This window comes from Diadema setosum, chromosome 9 (assembly GCF_964275005.1).
Source record: "Diadema setosum chromosome 9, eeDiaSeto1, whole genome shotgun sequence".
Lineage (NCBI taxonomy): Eukaryota > Metazoa > Echinodermata > Echinoidea > Diadematoida > Diadematidae > Diadema > Diadema setosum.
Genome location: NC_092693.1, coordinates 29,440,807 through 29,462,232, shown reverse-complemented (window position 1 = coordinate 29,462,232; position 21,426 = coordinate 29,440,807). Strand labels below are relative to the sequence as shown.

Below are 21,426 nucleotides of genomic sequence, written 5' to 3'. Positions count from 1 at the left end.
TTCGGCCTGTCATCAGGCCTTCATCAGGATCTACCAAGATTGGCATTATAGGTTATGGCATTATATTATGACACATCAGATTACTTAGATAATAATTATTCTGTTGGTAGATCCTGATGAAGGCCTGATGACAGGCCGACATTTTCTTTCAGTATAATATATATATATTTCTTTTTTTTTTCTTTTTTAGTCTGCACGGTGCTCTCGACAGGAACATTACGTGAGTTTCCCTTGTATTTCATTGAATTCAATTCAATTCAGTTCAATTTATTTCATTTTCTTCTTTCATATAGAACGTCCGTGATATAGAAATGACAAATGATTTTAGTATACACAATAGTTGACTGTATAGGCCCTACGATGAAAATTAGTGGCAATATACGAATTAAAAGCTTGTATACATAGTTTTAAACCAAGCTTGTTATAACATCATCCATGTACTGAGGCAAAAAAAAAAAGAAAATACAAGGGTCCACTAAAAAGCAGAACTAGTATACTCTGGACAACTCAAACACTGTACAATCGCCTCAAAGACTAACAAAAGCGAAATACGAAGTAATTCAAAGCGTGACATTCATGACTGGACAGACAGGACATATAGAAAAACAAAACGCATATACAAAAGCACATCAACATGACATGACTGTGTACAATGCCCTCAATCAAGAAAGTGGTTTGAATAGCTGATGATTCATGTTCGAGATTACAGGCTGTATTGATTGAATGACTCTGCCTGAATCTTTTCTTCATTTACTAGATTTAGAAAGTGAAATATAAGAATGTGTAGAGTTCTCTTTTTTTATTTCTTGGATTGTTCAAGCTTTGACGTGTGCGAATCTGTATAGCTCTCAGTTTGTCAACTTCGTGGTGAGACGGAAAAATCTGCCTGTTCGGAGGAGTTTTGTTTTATTTCATTTTGTTCTTTTTGGGGTGTTTTTGCTTTTGTTTTTGTTTTTGTTTTGTTTTGTTTTGATTTGTGTGTTGTTGTTGTTTGGTTTTTTTTTTTTTGTGGGGGGGGGGGGGTACTTTGACAGTTCTTCCCTCGAGACATTCCGTCAAGCCAGACATATTAAATCTCCTCGATGCACGACACCTCCGCGAAACATTTCCCCGACGATAAATGTTAGAACAGATTGAGCTTTCTGTTTACTTCTTGGTTTGAAAGTATTCTTGGCGAATTACATGTTCTCATAACGGAAACTTAATTGTTGCCAAAGAAACTCATCACCATTTGCAGGAGTCCCTGATGACTCCAATCGATCTGCGGTGGCAATACGCGGTGGCATTGTTGTGCTGTACAATTTTGTATACTACATAATACCTGGCGCGCCACGATTTGTTGATGTACGCTCATACCACCCGATTTCTGCTCTCGCTGCGCTCGGTAGCTGCGGCCCATCTCTTTACTCATCATACTGCACTTACACTGCGCGTCACTCGGATCGGCGAGATCGACTGAGGAGCTCCAAGCGAAGCGAGGGTACCGTACAAAAGAGCTGCTGAAAGATTCCGTGCGATTGGAAGCTTGCTGCATAAAAAGAAATCAGTTGAGGTGAGGCCTAATGATCTGAATACACTGTACCATTTTTTTTTTCATTTAGTATTCATCATTTATCATTGAAACATAATTCCTCCCACCGCCACCTAAAAAAATAACAATAATTACGTTAAAATTTACGCACAACATGAAATATACTGTATGGGACTAGGGTGACGTTGGTGCAATTTCCAGATAGGTGTGGCATGTGTCATTGTATTGCACAGATTGTGATTTTAGATGTGTGATTTTTTGCATCTTTATAAACGCAGTGTGTAACATCGTTATTCATAGCGAATTTCACACACTAAAGACGATGCAAAATCTTTGCCTGACGCGAATTCGCAACCTGCCTCAGTCGATTGATTGTTCTGTTCTGCCCACTTGTCGCTGGTTATCATGTTATTTGCAATGCTGTACGTTGTACCGGTTGTACAAGCGATCAACTACTACTAGTACTTAGTATAGTATTGGGCAACACCACGAATATATTAATTGCGACTGTGGGAAATATGAGTCATCGCCGTCAACGTCGTTGACCGCAGCAAACGGAACGTCAGTGGTGGAAATGTACTGAACATCGAACATGTCAAACTGTATGATGGGGGGAAATTTCCAAGCTCGGGGAAATGTCTGTCGTTGTATTTAAAGATCAGCAGACCAACACAAGAAACCAGATACTGAAGTACATTGTAGTCCCTGTCTGTAAACACCAGCACAGCAGCCTGTATCAGCAGTGTGTGAGGCAGTTGTCGGTTGTGTAGTCTGCACTACTGTTGAGAAAGGTTCCACCCCCAACACTGTACTACTATTACTACTCTACAGTTTACACTTCGTGGTTATCTTTGGTATATCTTATCCTTCTCACATATTTAAGAACTCGCACAGAAAAGGACCAAGATTTAGGGTGTGTTACCAACCTTTTCTTAGCAACACATCATGGATTTTACTTTTTTAGCCTGGACCTGCTGTTTGTGAGCATACATTAGCAGTTTGTATCCCGCCATCAGTCATCCTTTTCAATCACTAGTTGCTAAGGAGAACGGGCATTCACCAAAATTTAAAGTAGTACTGCAGACATTCTATCAAGATATGTTTTCAGTGCGTACTGATTTGTGTAATCCACACTACAGAGATTGACAGCCTGGACACCATCCAGCATATCAACATTTTGTGATAGACCCTGTATTTGCTCCAGATTTGGATTTGGATTTATATTTGAATTTGGATTTGGATTTATATTTGGATTTGGATTTATATTTGGATTTAAACAGTTTAAATCTTCCTTGGACTGGCAAGAAGTGTATTTTTTCCTACATTTGATACCAACCAGGATTTGCATCTGACTGCTAAAGAATGCTTTGTACTGTAGTGCAGTTAGCAAATGTATGTCTACCTGTTTGACATATAAGGTTTTTGAATAACATTTTCAAATATATATATATAATGGTATATATGTATATATAGATATTATATACCAAAGTTGAAAAAAAAAATAGTAATTCAGTGTTAAACTATCAGTTACTGACGAGTTACTTTAGCCTACACTGACTAGGCGGGGCCAGGGACACAGAACAATAAAAGAATGAATGAGGCTTGCATTACAAAGGAGCAACTGATGGGAGGAGAGCCGTAAAAGTTTTTTTTTGTGTGTGTTTTTTTGTGTGTGTTTTTTTAAGTTTTAAAAAAAATGATAAAAGACTCCTCCGGACCTGTAGACAAGTTTTTCCATCTACTGATGTTTGTAATTGAATTTCATGTTTATTTTGAAATGTATTCAGTTGAACAGTTTGATAGAGCAGCTTCTCTTGAGGTCTTTAACCCGTCAAGGACGTACTGATTTTGCAATAAGTGTACAACCAACATTTCCCACGTACACTTGCCTGAGTATACTCGGGACTCGTCCTCAACAGGTTACAGGGATGCCAAGTTCAAAAAATTTTTATGAATGAGATTTTCATGACTCGGCATCTCGGCACGCGAAATGTGTGCGCGAGCGAGGGTGTGGGAGGGATTTTTTCCCCCTCCCACAGTAGGGAGCGTTTTCAATTTTTAGCTCTTAATGATGCGATCAGGTGCATGTGCACTTAAGTGACTATTTTTTACTTATTTTGAAAGACAAAAGGGAAATATACCTTCAATTGCAACTATCACTTTAATAATCCTTTGAGCCATGCTCATTATTATAGGCCCAAGTTGCAGACTTCGCCCGATGCGTGAGAAAAATGGGTGCCATGCGTGAGATCGTGAGATGGCCCCTAAATGCTTGAGTCTGACGCAGAATGCGTGAGACTTGGTAGCTCTGAGGTTAAGGGAGGTAAAGAAGAAGAAAAAGCAAACATAACTTTCAGTCACCAGTAATTCGACCTAAAATCATTTTTAAAATCCTTCCTCTCCAGACCTGATAAGGGAGTGGGCTCCTGTCTGTACAAATAGAAGCACCGTTTGACGCGGGTGAGTCTGTCTGCTGGAGTGTCTGACGTCACTCCCACGCAGCAGAGGAAGTTGTTCCCAACGGGTGTTTGGGCCAACAAGAGGGGACAAGGAACAAGTCGCAATGATGGCAGGTCCAGGGGACGTCAACTTCATGATGGATCCAGAACAAAGCATCCCAGCAACCAAAGTGGAGCTCACTGTATCAGCCAGGTAATTGCACTTACCACCAATTTAGTTCTCCTTTCATGTCCATTTTCATTGTATTTATCTCATGTAGAATCATTAAAAATAAACAAGCTAGCAATTGCCTCTTTATCAGATTAAGCAAAGATTCAAACAGAGTGAGGAGGGTGATAAACAGCAAAAGTTCCTATTCAGCATGTCACTGGATAACCAGATCCATATAATCCAAATAATCCACTGTAACCTGGTAGAATCAAAATGTGTTTGCAGTTTCACCTATTTAAACACATGCAGAACAGAGATATTGTCTTTTTAAGGTTAGTGGGGGAAAAGATAACCTTTTTCTTGCAGGAAACTGACTATTCATGGTGCATGATGATGCCAAATTTGATAAAAAACTGAAGTTGGATCTCCAAATTCAATATCATTTCTTTTGCTGGCAAGTTTTGTTGTTTGTTTGTTTGCCTCAAGATGCTGCTGTGCACTAGTTGGTCAGTAAAGCTTGTTCCATGTAAAGATTGAAACCTATGATCTACACAACTAAACAAGACAATGCATACTGTCACATGTCTCATGCAAGTGAGATGTCTGGTATAAATAGGTGTGAATGCACAGTACTTAGACACACTTTGAGTTGCAGTATAAATGCAAAAGGGAAATTCCCTCCATGAGAATGGCACATTCTCTTGATTGTTCAGGCTGTAAAGCAATAACATTTGGTATTTTGTGTAAACCTTTGTCCATCGAACCTTTCAATATCCATATTTTGCCACAGTAAGCACACACCATTTATGTATTCAATCTTCTGTCCTTCCCCATGTCAATGTTGAGAAGAAAAAAAATATGTGGGTATGTTGGTCTGATTGGTTTTTTTTTTTTTTTTTTTTTTTTTTTTATTGCATGCTCTAAATCCTATGTCTTCTGTCATGCATGGAAGGCATAGCTTTCCCTCTTCAAAGAGTGTGCAGGTGTCACATAACATGTGAAAAGTGGCTGCAAGATCAAACTCATTGACCCCGTTTACAGTGCGAGGCTCGGCCGCGGCCGAGCCCAGCCCCGCTTCGGTGTAAACGCGCAAAAGGCCAAATGCGAGGCCAAAATTGGCCTCGCATTTGGCCTCGCTCTGGAGGTGGTCTCGGCCACGGCCGAGCCGCGGCCGAGCCCTGCCTCTTCTTGGTGTAAACGCAAACTGGGCCAAATGCGCGGCCAATTTTAGTCTGGCTTCCAAACCCTCTGCCTGTATCTTTCGCTATTCAGGATATTAACCCCCTCAACGTCGAAAACTAGTTTAAGGTGGTTTTGTCCTGCAAAGGATTTTTTTTTCTTCGGCAAAGGCCTTTGCCCGAACGGCGACTTCGTCGCCACGGAATTCATTTGGCAAAGGGTCTGAAAACCAGACAATACCAAATTGCGTTTGTTTACAAGCAGAGCCCCACTACGACAAAATATTGAAAGGTTTGAATCAAAAGCGCGGCCGAGCCCAGCAGTGTAAATGGACAAAATTGCGAGGCTCGGCCGCGCAATTGAGGCCGGACTGTAAACGGGGTCTGAGTCACAAAGGTTGTTCTACTAATTTTACTATTGCATGATCTATTCCCCTCTCTGCCCATCTCCAAGTTCCCAAGTTGAAATGATATGCAGTAAAAATACAACACTTTGCTTTTAAACAAAAAAGTGTAAGCAAAATTGGCAGATTTTGAAGACTGTCGTACCCATTTCCAGGAACAGCAGAAAAATCACCTCATTTAGATTGTGATAAGCTCCTTGGAAAAGTTTTGTGTTGGCATATATTTTATGCGGTTACTTGCAAAGCATTTAAAGACTTAATGAGCTACTACTGGATCAACAGCTTGAAATCCCTCTGAAGGACCCAACAATGCATAGGGACCTACATAATGTAAAAGGACTCTGCCTGAAGGCACAGGTTCTCCTAGAGGCCTTGAACCTAGAACCTCACGATTTAGAGTCAATGGCCTTATCCACGGAGCCATGAGAGCTTAGTTGCCTCAGTTGTTCTTAAGCTAGTATGACCATAGTGTTTCTTGTGTAATGTTTTAGTGTTACTCTTACAGTAAAAGTCAGCTACTTTGCTGGGGTGTAATGTGTATTTTCTCTTTAAATTTTACATCAAGGCAATACAAAAGTTCAAATGATGAAAAAAAGAGATGTGATATGTATCACGTAAAGAAAGCAGACTTGTCTCGCAAGCTCCACGTTTTCTACATATAAGAACATATGGATTTCTTGTAAAGGAGACAATGATAGATAAGATGTTAGATAAGAACATCCTTTGTGAAGTTACTGGATTCATTGTGCCCAATTTTCTCCGTATTGTAGATGGTGATTTGACTAATGCATACAAATGGACAAAATAGGTCACGTGTCCACTTTTCCTTTTCACGACTGATTCTGTCAGACTGCAATAGAAAGCAGGTAAACCAAAACTTGGGTTACTGTTCACGCACTGTGTGACATACAGAATGCAAATATTGCCTCAATGATCATGGCAATGGCTGAGCGTTTGTTTAAGTAGCATTACCGCAACAATGGTAGTCTACCTCTTCAATATTAGCCAGCCAGTCTAACCTGACACCAAGCAGACCTTCACTCTGTGGTCAAACATACAAGGTGCATACTGAAATACAGTCAAAGCTGCATGTATAAGTGGGTGCTTGGTTTGATTTATCTTGTGTTATGTTTTGTTGGAAAAAGAAGAATGAAAATAAATGAATTGAATTGAATTGAATTGAATTGAATTGAATTGGGGAAAACATCAAAGATGGCTGTTATCTAGACAGCTCAATTCAACGCTCTGATTATTATGATTGTTGTGATAGTATCTAATGATATCATCTAGGATAGATTTCACATTCAATACATGTCTCACAAACATTTACATATGAGATGCAAAGGTCAGATTTTGTTTAAATTTACTTATGTCAGATATAACAAGCCTACATTTTCTTATATTTTTGAGATATCAATCTGGTTCACCCTTAAAAAGAATGATTAAATTTTAGTTTGTGAGATGCAGATTACTCAAAGCAGAAACAAAAATAACAACTATCATGCTAACAGACATGGTCTTTATTAAATGTAGGATTCTGTGGCTTCTACAAAAAGTTAAATAATGACAATGAATTGGAAGGCAGTTAGTTAGCTGCTAGCCACTAGAGTCAGTTGGATGAAACACCCAAGATTTATAATGCATGATTTTTTTTTTTTTATCTTCTAGAGGTGGCTTTGTATTGGCTGCTGTACAAAACTGACCGTTCAAAAACAGGTTTGACAGTATTCGTGTGGATTAGTCTTCGGTAGTAACGAAGATGCGTTGTCTCTGTCCCAATACATGTCACTGTATCTCTCTCCCAAACAGAAAGCTCATTGATACGGATGTAGTCTCCCAGTCAGACCCCGGTAAGACTGCTACATGAAGCACTGCCTATCCCCTCTTCCAAACCACACATTAGTGGACATAACACCCTCATCCTTTCACTCCTCTTCTATTAACGTTGATGTCACTGCACTTTCAGCTCATTCGTTGGTGGCTTGAAACTATGTTGCTATCAGGGTAGTTCACAATTTGAAATTTCAGCATGTCGCTTTGAGGAATATTGCTTGCCCCTGGGATTGAGTTCCTGGGTACTAGATATGCTGTAGGTGCTCTCTGAAGCCAACTTTTCAATCATTTGTCCATGCAGTGAAAGAGCTGTAGTCCACTGCTAAAAATATGTGTAGCCAAATTTGAAACAAATTTCAGAACACCGCAGACTTGCATGTTCTGGCAAGTATCTCAAACTAGAATGTTATGAATTCTCGGCATGGCGCTTAATTGTGGCACAAAAACTGCAGCATGTTGCCGCGACACGCTAGAAGCTTCATGTGGACCACCCTCTTAACACGCGTGTGTTCAGCCACTGATAACAGTCACATTGGTCCTTGTTTTGTGTGTGTTTGCGTTTGTTTTCTCACAGCAAAGGTAGTGAGGTATCACCTGCCACTGTCTACAAAAAAAAAAAAAAAAAGAAGAAGAAGAAGGCAGAAATGTAACCAGAAAGCAGAGAAAGGAGATGCAAACAGCAATTTCATCCATGACCATGGAAACATTGCAAGTTCAGTGGGACATCATTGGGAGAAACTTTAAAGTGAGAGAGAAATGGAGATTGAGAGATAGTAACAAGGTCAGGAGGGTTGTTGGAAATGTTGTTTGTTTACACTGTATCCTGATGTAAACGATAAACTTACCCTGTAATATCATCTTGGTATCTTAATTCTCTTTCAGAAAGCTTCTGGACATGGACACATTTTCAAAAAGTGATCCACGTAAGCTGAACCGAGTTAATGCAGTTCTTTCCTGATGACTGTAGTAGCTGGAAGAGGCACACATTACCCCCACCACATACAACGTAGAGCAAACTCAGCAAGATATCAGAATATATACATTTAACCCCTTCACTTCCAAAATATTCTTATTCTCATATGTTCAATACATGACATGCCCAGGGTTCTGAAAACTGCGGGTTGACTAAACAAGTATTATATAAAATATAACATGGGTTTCCCTGCACATTCTCAGTACGGTACTGCGAACGTAGATATTTTTGAACTGTCAATTTTTCAAGCTGAGTGGCTCAAAAACACATTTCCAGGTTCTTGAATTCCGGCAGCACGATTGCTTCTATACTCCTAGGTTTTCATCCATTTCACAGAAAAGACGGAATTTTAATCAATATTTGCCTGCATGAAAATTGATGTGCTGTCCTATCATATGTCATGCACAGAAACTTCTGCAGCACAAACTTGTGCTCAAGTGAATACTGCAAGGGCACATGGACAGACACCAACTCGTACCAGGGAGGTAGCACTGACAAAGCCCACAATTCCACCCATTCAAAATGTGCAGTGAAAATTGTGAAGAGGTTGTTGCTGGGTATAGAATGCCCGCTAGCCAAAAGTAGCGCGACATACGCATGAGATTAAACATACCGCAAAAATGTCTGTGTTTACAGGTTTCATTTCTACATGTGCATGACCTGTGGTATCCTAGTGTTATTTAAGATACCCCGTGATTTGAATCAGCAGAACAAATATGATGTGTGATCACTCTCCTTGTTCACCAGTAAACGCAGTGCAGAGTTCCTTGCAAAGTTGGCATATGTTGACCCTGATGTTCATCATATGCCGGCTTCAGACGTGCATTTATATGAAATCTTCTGCAAATTCTGTCATTTTTATGTTGTCTTAAAGATGTGACCAAATAATGGCAATTCTATGCAGGATTCCCAGTGTTTGATCAGAGTTAACATATGCAGGCAGATTACTGCTTCATTGCATGTCTCCCTAAATCCTTTTTGCTATTTTAAAGACCCCCCCCCCCAAAAAAAAGGAACAAACAGCCAATTTGATTGTCTGCCTCCGCCTGACGAAAAAGAAGAAAAACAAAAAGTAACAGTGACCCAGTAGCCGTACACATGAGCGATGAAAGCATGACACTTCTAATAGTATGCATGCATGCATGCGTTTGCGGAGTGATTTGAAGAGTTTAGAAAACAAGGAAATTAATAAATGACTAAAATTGAGTGTTGCAAGACTGGTCCCCAATCTACACACATAACTTCTCTGCCCCCAACCAGCCACCCATTCTTCCTGATCCATGACCCCCTAACCTACCCTGTCTGTCTTTTCTCAGTCATCCTGTTTCCAAACAAAGTGTGTGATTGTCAGCAGTTGCTTTGATCAAAATAAAAATGCTACTGGAGTTGTAAGCTCTATCATTCGTTGTCATAAATCTTCTGGCACACTAAAAGCCTTGCTAGAGTAAAAAAAGCAACATGAAAGAGGAAATTTGAAACCAAACTTTCATCATTTGCCAGTCTTAAATTTTGCATTATCTTTTTTTTAAACTATTTCTATTACTTTTTTTCATATGATTATTATTTTTTTTTTATGGTAGTAATGGCCTTCTAGGTCTGTGCATTTTTCATATGCCCATATTTGTAGTTTGGCTTCTTCAGGCTATTTTTGTAAACTTACGTGTATCCTACATTCCAGCTTATCTGCACAGCATATCCAGTGATCACTAGTTGTATGTATGTTCGGTAGTATATGTCATGTCCCGTTTTAAGTTCAAATGTGTCAAATGTTCAGTTCTTGTTGCTCTTGCTGCTATATTAAAAGATGTTCATAGACAGTGAAAGTAATATACCTGCAACAGGTTTCTTCTCAAAATGATGCAGTTTATAATGCTCCCCCCCCCCCCCCCCCCTTGGTGGCCTATGAACTTGCAATGTTGGGTTGTGGTGCTTATATTACAAAGTTCATTGTATGACTTACCAGTTTTTATCCTCAAGTAAAGAGCATACAATGTTTGAATCACTTGTGGCTAAATCACTGCATTTTTTTAATCCTGCCCTGCCTTTTTTTTTTTTTAAAGCATTTCAACATCTGCATGATTTCTTATGATCTCCGTGTACACCTGCAAACTTTGATATTTTCATCTTGAAACTCTATTCTGGTTTTTGTTGTTCATTTGTTGAGTGCGGGCTGTTTGCTTCAGTGTGTGTAAAAGTATGTTCAAAGCCAAAACATAGCTCACAGAAGGGCTGCAAGTTCATCTTCCATGATATGGAATTTGCTCTTGATACATCAAAAAGGGAGGACTGAGAAACTTACCTGGCTGATGCGATTTGCCAGGATGAGCAGTTGCTTAGAGTGTGGAATAATTTCGATCGTATTACACAACTTATATTCCAGAAGAGCCCTACGGTGTTCAGCATTGTAGGAAGGTGGAACGTAACATGATGATCAATTGTGCCCTTGCAATCATATTTTTCAACAAGCTGCATGCTAGCACGAATGATCGATGGAAGTTATCATTGTGGCTCAATTTGTTGATGACCTATAATCTATTAAATGAAAAGTTACATAGCAACCACAATTGGGTAACCTCCAAGATTATCGGCTTCCAGTGAACCATTTTGGCTAATATTTCTCATTTTCGTCATTACCCACCTGAAATTTTTTTTATTACAGCGTTATTTCATGCATTTCTTATGCATACACATATATTTCAGAGCAATAATGGACAGTTCTGCTGGCATACATGAACTATGTTTTGGCTTTAACATGGTTGTTTCTTTCAGAATGTGTGTCATGGTAGATGCCTCAGAAGCTTTCTTAGCTATTTATTAGCTACATTTATGTTCCATTCGCAGGGCAAGGAAGGCACATGTAATATGTTCACTTACAATTCTCATTTCATTTCCCTGCAGATTCATGCTATGATTTCTCATGTTTTCTCTTTCATAGTTTGTTCCCAAGTGAGTTTTGTGGAGTCTGTGATGATGTAAAAACGCCAATCATTTCTTGTCCTCCTTTTGCGGAAATATTGTACCAAAAATGGAAGGGGGATAGAACAAAGTATAACATAGATAGCATACTTGCCAACTAGTAAGATTTTATCAGATTCAGTAAGATTTTTTACGTTAAAAATAGCAAAATCAGATTTTCTGTCAGAGAAATCAGATTTTAAAAAAATATTTAGATATACCTTTCATGTGTATTTTCTGGAGATTTGACCGAAAGTAAGATTTTTAACTTCAGTTTGCATATAAAATAAGATTTTTGTAATCCACGAGTAAGATATTTCATCTTGAAATGTTGGCAGGTATGAGATACAAATCTTTGTAGTCCCAAGCCAGTAGAGGCATATAATGCTTGGGAAGTATTGATAGATTTGTGAGTGCTTTATGTACATCTATGATTATTTGACTGTATTTCATCTGTTTTGTTTGTCTTTTAGGGAAGGGGGTGGGGTCGGCTGGAGAAAGATTTTGATCTACTATGGATATGGCACATGTGTCCCAGATTATATCGTCGCTGGGGCAACAAGACCTCGTATCTCAAAAATGTCAAATGTTCAGGAGAGCCAAAAAACATGGCGGCCAAAGCACTATACTGAATGGGATAGCCGTTCCTTTGACATGCCGTGGTGGCTTCATTTTTGGGGTAAGACAGCTGGGATTTGAAAAGGACATCACTTAATCGATTATTTGACCACTAATGCAAAAAAGTCATTTTCACCAAAATTTGAGATACAAGGTCTTGTCACCCCAGCGACGATATGTAGAAATCCACATTTTGGTAAATCTCTGTTAGCCAAAACAGCAAAGTACAAAACATGCCAGGCTGTGCAGTTATGTGAGTTGAAAAGCATCTGTGATCCGCACTGATACATTTGAATGCCCTAGTGACATCATAGGGAAAATTTCCAAGGTTGTTTGGATTGAGGCATGGGATTCAGGGCACCAGTTTATTTTGAGGAAATATGTATTTGAGAGTAAATTATGATATTGCCATATGTTTCAAATAATGTGTGACAGACAAATGCAAGCTCAGCAGCACTTTATGTAATAAGCATAACTTCGTAGCAAAGCAGACCAAGGTTAATAGTTTGTGTATTTTGTGAGATGACATCTGAGGATGGCGTTGAGGGAATTATTTGTTTAAAATGACAGCCTAACTTCATGTCAAGAATGAGCAATAAAGATAAAAGGAAATGCAGTGTGTAAACATAACAATGGTGATCATGCTGGCACAATGATAAGTATCAAGCACAAGTCGTTTGGAGTGTTCCCCTTGTGCAAGTTGCCGTGTGCCCTCTACTAACAGTTTCTGTCCGTTCTCACCTGTTTTCAACCTATTCAGAGTCTGGGTTTACATGTGGTGTGTATCGCTTGCTTCAATTGTTTGCATGACGAACAAAGGAAAGAACGTTGCCACTTGAGGGGAAAAGCATCCTTTTTTTGAGCAGATGCTTGAGAATGCATGGAGTTTTTACTTTACATCCCCATCAGTGTTTTGATGTGTTTGAACTGATATCTTGTTATTTTTTTTTTCAATGGTTGAACTGTTTGATTTTGTACTGTTTGGAATTTTACGAAGCACTGTACATGGCACATGAAAACTCAGCTTCAATCTCTTACCCAGCTCATATCATACTATGTGCATGCAATGACAACACTAGACCATACCACGACTTAATCACTAGAATTGGTATCAAACACCATACTTATTCATGGTACTTGTCCTCTCCTGCCCCCCCCCCCCCCGCCCCTTCCCACCACCACCACCACCACCCATCACCCATCCATATCCAGGGATAAACATCTAACTTGCATCATCTCATAGATGAAGTTGTAATTAAGGGGAAAAAAATCCTCAGGAAAACAAAACAAATTCTGGCATTTGCACCAGAAACATGGTGTGGGTTGGAGTTGCACATTGTAGAAATGCCACTGATATTCGATCAGCACATGTGTTAATATGTCTAAATTTGGTTTCTGAATTTCAGTGAGAAGAAAGCAAGAATGTGTAATAGTTTTACTTAAGTCTTAATCCTCTATTTCCTCTCAGTCTGCCTGTGTAGTAAAATCATTTTTGGACAATTCTGCTCTGAACCACAGTCTATATATTAGAATTGTTCGGGTCAGAAATTTTGTTGGGGTCGTTTCTTTGTTTGGTTGATTTGTTTTGTTTTTGTGGTTTTTTTTTTTAATAAACTGCCTTCATTTTTTACTTACCATCAGTAAGTTAAAAGTGAGAAACCCTCTTTAACTCATGCCAACAAATAGTGATTACATTAGGATGTGTCCAAACGTGGATTAAGTTATGCAGGATTTTGGTCGTGTAAAACTAAAAAACAAACAAACATTTCATTCAATGCTCAACTGAAATTCAGATGTGGTGAAAAATTTGAAATAGTGGAAGACAGAAGACAGTGGGACAAAGTCAGTGGTCATGAATAAGGGCTAATGCCTGTAATGCCATGTTCATGGAGCTTGACTCGGTTTCATTGCTTGGCAAGGTCACATTATGTTTTTTTTTAAAAGCCAAACACAATTGGGCATTTGACAATGGAAGATAAGTTCTCAGGGCTTTGCACTAAAATGCTAATCCTCCTATTCATCATGCCTGTGGTGTGTGGTGTACCTGTGCTGGCAGGAAATGCGTCAAGAAACCTTTTGCAGTGTAGGATTTCCTTCATTTATATACCTAGGGATTCTATACAAAGGGGTTCTGTAAGATAGGTGGCACACACATACACGTACATACACTCACATAGGTCATAGTTCATACATTGTCAACTAAACCTAGCAAATATCAAATAAAAGGAGAGAGAAAGAGAGGAAAAGAAGACTTGGAGAAGCCATTTCAAAATGATAAGTATGGGGAATAACAGAATGTAATGTCAACAGGACCTCAGTGGCCCGTGCTTAAAATGGGGATTTCAAAGTCATATTGGGAAGGGTCTCTGTAAAATAAAGTATCTTACACCATTCATCAAAGCTAATTTGTGATTCCTCGTTTAAAGACTGACTTGACTTTCCTTTTTTTTTTTGGGGGGGGGGGGTGGGGGGTGGGGGGGGGGGGCTTTGTTTGTGTATTCATTAGCCAAGACCTGTAAACTTTTTTTTTTTCAAAAATGGTCCTGTGCTATATTCCTTTCACCATGAATGTGAACATTTCTTCTAAACCATGGCTTCAGCTAAATTACCTTCTGCCCTGTTAAAAACAGAAAATCATCCAACAATGCATATAGATCAATTCAATGCCCGTAAATGCAGGATTCAAGTCCATCTTTGATGGAGTAAAACATATCATTCAAAAATCATAACATAAAACAAAAACAACCACAAAATTAATATTTCATGTGGGAAAGAGAATGGATGCAGTTTTTGTTGGAATATATATTATATTCATCAAGGGAGACAAGGGAGACTGCAAACTCTAAGTAATCATAGCAGTAGTAAACTTTTTTATGTGAATCTTGCCATTGGTTTGCATGGAATGTGCATTCTGAATATAGATTACTGATATCGTGGTACTAACACCTTAGCCTCGTAAATGTGATATTACACTCATAAAAGCAGTACTAACGCCTATAAACCTTTAATCCCTGAATTTTGCCTTCATTCCACGAGAGGATCCTAATCTTATTTATTGTTATTTTGATATTTAATGAGCATCTACATCATTGTTATGTGCTTACTTGTGAATCTTGCTTTTTTTTTTTAATATATCAACTGATGTTGTCTCAATTTCTTTTGTATTTTGGGCATCAATACATATTAGTTATATTTGCCCAATGCCTGATAATAATGTTGGGTTTGAAGAAATTTTTGATATATAGGCAGAAATAAACGTGTGAAATCAAATGTCTACTGCAGTCTAGAAATTCATTGTACCATGCTAACAATTATGTGGAAGTCACAGGAATGATGCAATTTAGCTTCATAGCTTCACTCATTACCCCTCATTTTATGTTGGTTGAATGTGCTATCATCACTATTAGTTATGTTCAGATGGTGATCCTTAACTTCAAGTTAAGCTAACTTTTGATGATAAGCTCTTGCCCCCTTCACTTCAACATGTGTCTATATGACAAAGCCTATCATCGATGACAAAGCTTATCATCAATGGTAGGCTCTTGTTCCTGTAACTATGAGTGAGTCCCACTCGATGGTGTGATGACCCAAGTACAAAGGGCATTTGGGAGGTTGACCTGGAAGCTAAAGGGAGTGGGGAGTTCACTAAGATGTCACTCTTTCCTTTGAGCTGGTTGATTATCGTGTCCACATCATGGTAAACTACAAGTGGGGACCCCCACAGTTTGTGGACAGAGTGTTAACCCTGAGAAATCTTGTGGTTCTTGTCATCAAGTTAACTTCAAGTTCTAGCTTAACTTCAAGTGCATCTATGTGGTACTAAGCTTTTCCTCAAAGTTAGCTCAACTTGTAGTTAAGGATCAGCATCTGAATGTAACTAATGACTCGTGCAAAGCATGCTTCTTGAAACATTTTGTTAGGATAATGAGGGAATGTACATTACATACATCATGGCATTATTATCCACATGCCCCATTTTCACCCAAGAGCAATACAGAGTGTTGACTTCATACACAAATCAGTAAAGTTGAATGCCTTTTTGCCCCTCAGCTTGAGAGATGCACCATTATTATTGCTGGAGAATCATTCCTTTTTAGGGGATATTATGAAATTAAGGGTAAAAATAAGGTGAATGTTCCTAGACTGGCATGAGAATGACTGTCTGCTTTTCTTCATCGTTTCCCCCTGCACAGTGTGTGTTCTCTTTATGAAGTCACTTGGATCGGACAAATATGTCGAGGTTGGTGTTGTTGTTGTTTTTCATCCATTTTAAGCTTTTTTGAATTCTGTGTGCTGTTTTCAATGATCAGAGTACATGCACAGCTCAAGCTGATGTTGTTTTGAAATGTCTTGATTTGAGTGCATGATCATTCAAATGACTTCAGCATATTTGTTTTTGAATGTTAAGTTCTCTGAGAATTGTCCTTTTCTGAAGATCTACTTTCTTTTTCTCTCAAAGTCTTTGTCTTCATAATGTAGAAATAAAATCCTCATTCAATAAATTTTGAAGCTTGTTGATCTGTACACAAAAAGGAGTTTCTATTTGTAAGCACAGAGCACATCTGACTTTTTACTCAATATTTCAAGCAACCTAAAGTTGGATGAAGTCTTCAGAAAAGAAATTTTGTTCTCATATTTCGGTGTCTAGAATTCTTTTCAGTTTCTGGGATTGAAAATCCAGTTGCCATTTTCAGATTATCAATATTTAGGTGAAGACCAAGAAGCCATATTTGTGATTTGAAAACAAAAGCAATCATAGGATAGCTGATCTTTGTTCTAGATGTCCATAATTCTGTTCACATAATCTCAAGAAAAGGAATTGAACCTGTAAGATTGATTGAATACCAACTTTTTTGGGGATAAATCAACCTGTAGTCATATTTGCTACCAAATGATGAATCTCATAATTTTTGTAAGACGGAGTATTCATTGCTGTCATACTAGTTTCCCAACTTTTCCTGATTTTACATCTAGATGCACAAGTCACAACATTTTACCTGACATAGTGTGTCACATCCCTGAATAATTAACAGTAATTAATAGTTTACCAGTTTAATACTCATCTATTAATATTTCCTGCTGTACCTTTTACTGTAAAACATGAAATATTCGCGGCATGAAATTTTCGCGAATTGGAGCTGACAGCCTTTTTCGCGGCATGAAATTTTCGCGAATTGCCACTGGCGTTCAATGCATGTAGTGTAGACAAAAACTTTCGCGTGCATATTAATTTCGCGAATTTTGGCGCTCGCGAAATTCGCGAAATTAAAATGCACGTGAAAATTTCTCGTTTTACAGTACCTCTTTTTTTTTTTTCAGTATGGCCGGACTGAGGTTATCATGAACACTCTGAATCCAAACTTTGTCAAGAAGTTTGTGCTGGACTACTTCTTCGAGGAGGTCCAGCACCTGAAATTTGAGTTGTAAGTCCACTGGTCATTGTCTTTCCAGAAGCATCAAACAGCAACTTAATGGATTAAGAGTTGACCTCTTGTGGTGTTTCTTTTTTTAACTTCAGATGGTCTCAGATTTGTGATTCTAATTTTTTTCTTATCATCTTGTCCAAATTAGTGATTTTGTTACTCGTCTGTAACTGCAGGAGTTATTCACCAGCATTCTGATGAAAAAAAAGGAGCCAATGTTTGATATATTTCAATGAGTACAGATCAATTACCATTGCTGAACATTGAAGATTTTTTATACTGTCTTTTTTTATAGATGTAAGCAGTGCTTTTGCCAAAGAAGGAGTAATATGTTTCTACATTGAATATCACACCAACATCATCCACATGGTATATTAGTTTTGGAGTTTTGATGGTTATAAGAGTAGTAATGATTTTTATTGTTATTATCACGCAAGTTTATTAGCAACAGAGGTAGTCCTTTAGCTATTATTACTCTATCATCATCATTGATATTGTGAATTTGTTGTTTGTATTTTTAGTATTGATATCATCATCATAAAAAGTTGTGTGTCATTGATTATTTATTCATTATTGTCAGTAGGATTTTTTTTATTTATTTATATTGTTGCTTTTCTGTGTGCAGAGGCTTAGTAGAAATTCCTTCTGTTCACACCTACTTTCTTCCTGGCAGTTCTCTCAAATTCATATATTTACTCACTAGAGTACCTAGTGCTGGCAGTAAAACATTTTCTTTTTCCATTTCACTCTGGGTCCCCTCTAACATTTGCGCTTGTCTGACCCTTGTCTTGTCATCCAGGTATGATGTTGACTCAAAAAGCCCAGACCTCAGTAAACATGTAAGTTCTGTTGGTTTGTTCATTAAAGATACTCCTTATTTAAAGATGTATGTTAAAGGACAAGTTCACCTTCATAAACATAAGGATTGAGAGAATGCAGCAATATCAGTAGAACACCTCAGTGAAAGTTTGAGGAAAATAGGACAGTCATTGCAAAAGTTATGAATTTTTAAAATTTTTGTGTTGGAACTGCTGGATGAGGAGACTACTAAGGCTTGTGATGTCATATGAGTACAACAGTATAAAGAAAATGTAAAGAAAATTCAATATATTTTCACTTTTTTTGCATAATAAAAGAGCACTTGACTTGCCTCTTTCTAAAGACAATGGGAATAATATTACCCATAACGTACGTCAGTAATGAGTCATGGGAATGTGTACTTTTTTCAAAAGATTAAATTTTGTGAAATTCTCTTTATATTTTCCTTATATTGTTGTACGCATGTGACATCATTCACTGCAGTAGTCTTCTCATCCAGCGGTGACTGCACAAAAACTTCAAAAATTCATAACTTTTGAACGGATTGTCCGATTTTCCTCAAACTTTCAATGATGTGTTCTACTAATATTGCTACATTCTCTCAATCCTTATGTTAATGAAGGTGAACTTGTCCTTTAATGGATGGGTGTAAAAGGCACTATAAACAGAGAATTTGCTGTTTGCAGACTGTTGATTAGAATGTATATGACCATGCATTACAAATCCTGCCTAAAAAAGTCACATGGGTTGATTTCTAAATGGCCTAAAAATATGCGGTTTGGGTCAAGCAGGTCCATTTTTAGCCTATTCAAATTAGTGAAAGTTGTGTGGAATTGTTTTTATTTCAACTGACTTCCAAAAATGGCCTTACAATGACGTATTGAAATAAGCGCTGAGTTGATCAGTGTTCAGTAGAAGCCATGGTAAAATGGGCTTATGTACTCGAGTAGGACTCGAACGTACGACCGGCTGATTACCATTTTAAGTTTGTTGTGTATTCTGAAAAAGTGAACATTTTTTTTTCAATCTCTTCTCTCTCTTTAGATTTGAATTGTAAACCTAAGTACAAAAAGGGTTTTCTGAAGTTGTCTTTTTTTTTCTTCTTATCTTTACTAGAATATTGTGTTGTTTTTACTTTTTTTGGCCTCATTTTCTACCCATGTGATGTAGGATATTGTGCGTAAAACCTTCCAGAGTGAGGCAAAGCTGTAGCACCCTTTGCTATGATCATGAATAAGTTGTGCTGACTGAGTATGCCAATTTTAAGGATAATCTGATAATCCTGGTGCAGTGGTTGCCAGAGATTTAAATTCATTCTTTGTGCACAGCAAGTAGTGAATCAGCACAGTTCGATAGACCCTTACCTCTAAGTCCCTCTTTTCAGAGTAACGTTTGGAATGGATGGAATCCGGATTGTGTAAGTGTTTTAGGATGTGTCCTGGGAATTCCCAATTTACCTGAGCCAAATATCACTCTGAAGTTTAGTATATCACCCTTTGGTACTATTACCCTTATCTACATTTTTTATGCCTCCGCCACGAAGTGGTGCCGGAGACATTATGTTTTCGGGTTGTCCGTCCGTCCGTACGTACGTCCGTACGTACGTCCGTACGTCCGTCCGCTTTCGTTTACGCGATAACTTGAGTAATATTTACTGGAATTTTACCAATCTTGGTCCAAGTATGAAGTATGATGGGGCAATTATTTGATTAGATTTTGGGTGAAATCAGCGAAAGGTCAAAGGTCAAAGGTCAAGGTCAAATCATGAAATTGTATCCGTTTACGCGATAACTCAAAGACTGCATCAAGCAAATTTCACCAAACTTTGTTGGAGGATGATGTATGGTAAAACAATTACTTGATTAGTTTTTCAGTGAAATCGGACAGAGGTCAAAGGTCAAAGGTCAAATCCTAAAATTTATCTGTTTACGTGATAACTCAAAACTGGATGAAGCAGCTTTCACCAAACTTGGTCCAAGGATGATGTATGATGGGACAATTAGTTGAGTAGATTTTAGTGACATTGGCAAGAGGTCAAAGGTCAAAAGGTCAAGGTCAAATGCTACAAATGTTGCAATTTCCCCCATATCTATGCAATGCCCCAAAGGTATTTTCTTGAAACTTGGTGTGGACATGTACTATTGCGTAAAGATTCTCCAGAGAGAGTTTCATGTCATAAGGTCAAAGGTCAAAAGGTCAAAGGTGAGGTGAAAATGTTGCAATATCACTTTTCTCGCAAATGGTTCAATGTATCTTCGTGGAACTTGGTAAATATGTGTGTACTGACTGGCAGGGATTATCTAGGGAATTTAGGGGTCATGGGTCAATAGTCAGGGGTCAAAGGGCAAGGTCAACTCAAAATTTTATTATGTCCCTCATATACTAGTATATGCAATGCTTGCATTATTAGTTTCAAAACTTAATACATGCATTACCTAATGGAGATTCTCCGGGAAATTTCCAGCCAGAAGGTCAAAGGTCAGAGGTTTAGGGTCAAAGGCCAGGTTTCAATTCCCCCCCCCCCCCCAAAAAAAAAAAAAAAAAAAAATATATATATATATATATATATATATATATATATATTTTGTACCATTATTACACTCTTTCTTCATACCTTGGAAATTACTCAATGCATAAACTAATGAAAAGGTCCATCAGAATTCAAGTAAAAATTCTCAATTCCCCAAATATGTGTACCTGCACTCTTAAAAAAATTATAGCAAACCCAGATCAAGACATTTCTGACAGACCTGTCATTTCAATATTTTGCCAGTTATGTGAAACTGTCATGGATTACACATTGTGAAGACATTGTACTATACGCCTATTGGGAGAATCATGCATTATGGCGGAGGCATCAGTCACCATAGCGACATTTCTAGTTTTTTCCTGGTGGCTTTTTGTTGATTGTGTGATGCAAGGTCATTTGTAAGCAGTATATGCCTCACTTTCATGGAAAGCACAATATCCTACCATGGCACTGCATTGAGTTTAAATCCAGTGACACAGGAAACAGGGGGAAATGTGCAGAACTCTTTGAAATTATAATATGTTCAAGTACCACAGAAATGCAGCCAATTAT

General features: G+C 38.1%; 1 protein-coding gene across 3 annotated transcripts in view; it reads left to right on the top strand.

Annotated features, from left to right (window-relative positions):
- The first annotated feature begins 209 nt into the window (after positions 1-209).
- The window catches only part of LOC140232981 (copine-8-like), a 38,576-nt gene continuing 17,359 nt past the window's right edge, over positions 210-21,426 (top strand). Inside the window, exons 1-6 of one of the 3 annotated variants that reach the window (XM_072313086.1) lie at positions 210-220; positions 3,937-4,183; positions 8,439-8,479; positions 16,296-16,342; positions 17,422-17,525; positions 18,325-18,364. In XM_072313086.1, the coding sequence (XP_072169187.1) occupies positions 4,095-4,183; positions 8,439-8,479; positions 16,296-16,342; positions 17,422-17,525; positions 18,325-18,364 (321 nt within the window). In that variant the 5' untranslated portion in view covers positions 210-220; positions 3,937-4,094. Of the gene's footprint in view, positions 221-3,936; positions 4,184-7,532; positions 7,574-8,130; positions 8,480-16,295; positions 16,343-17,421; positions 17,526-18,324; positions 18,365-21,426 lie in introns of all 3 variants that reach the window. The other 2 variants (XM_072313088.1, XM_072313087.1) reach the window with 2 other exon arrangements.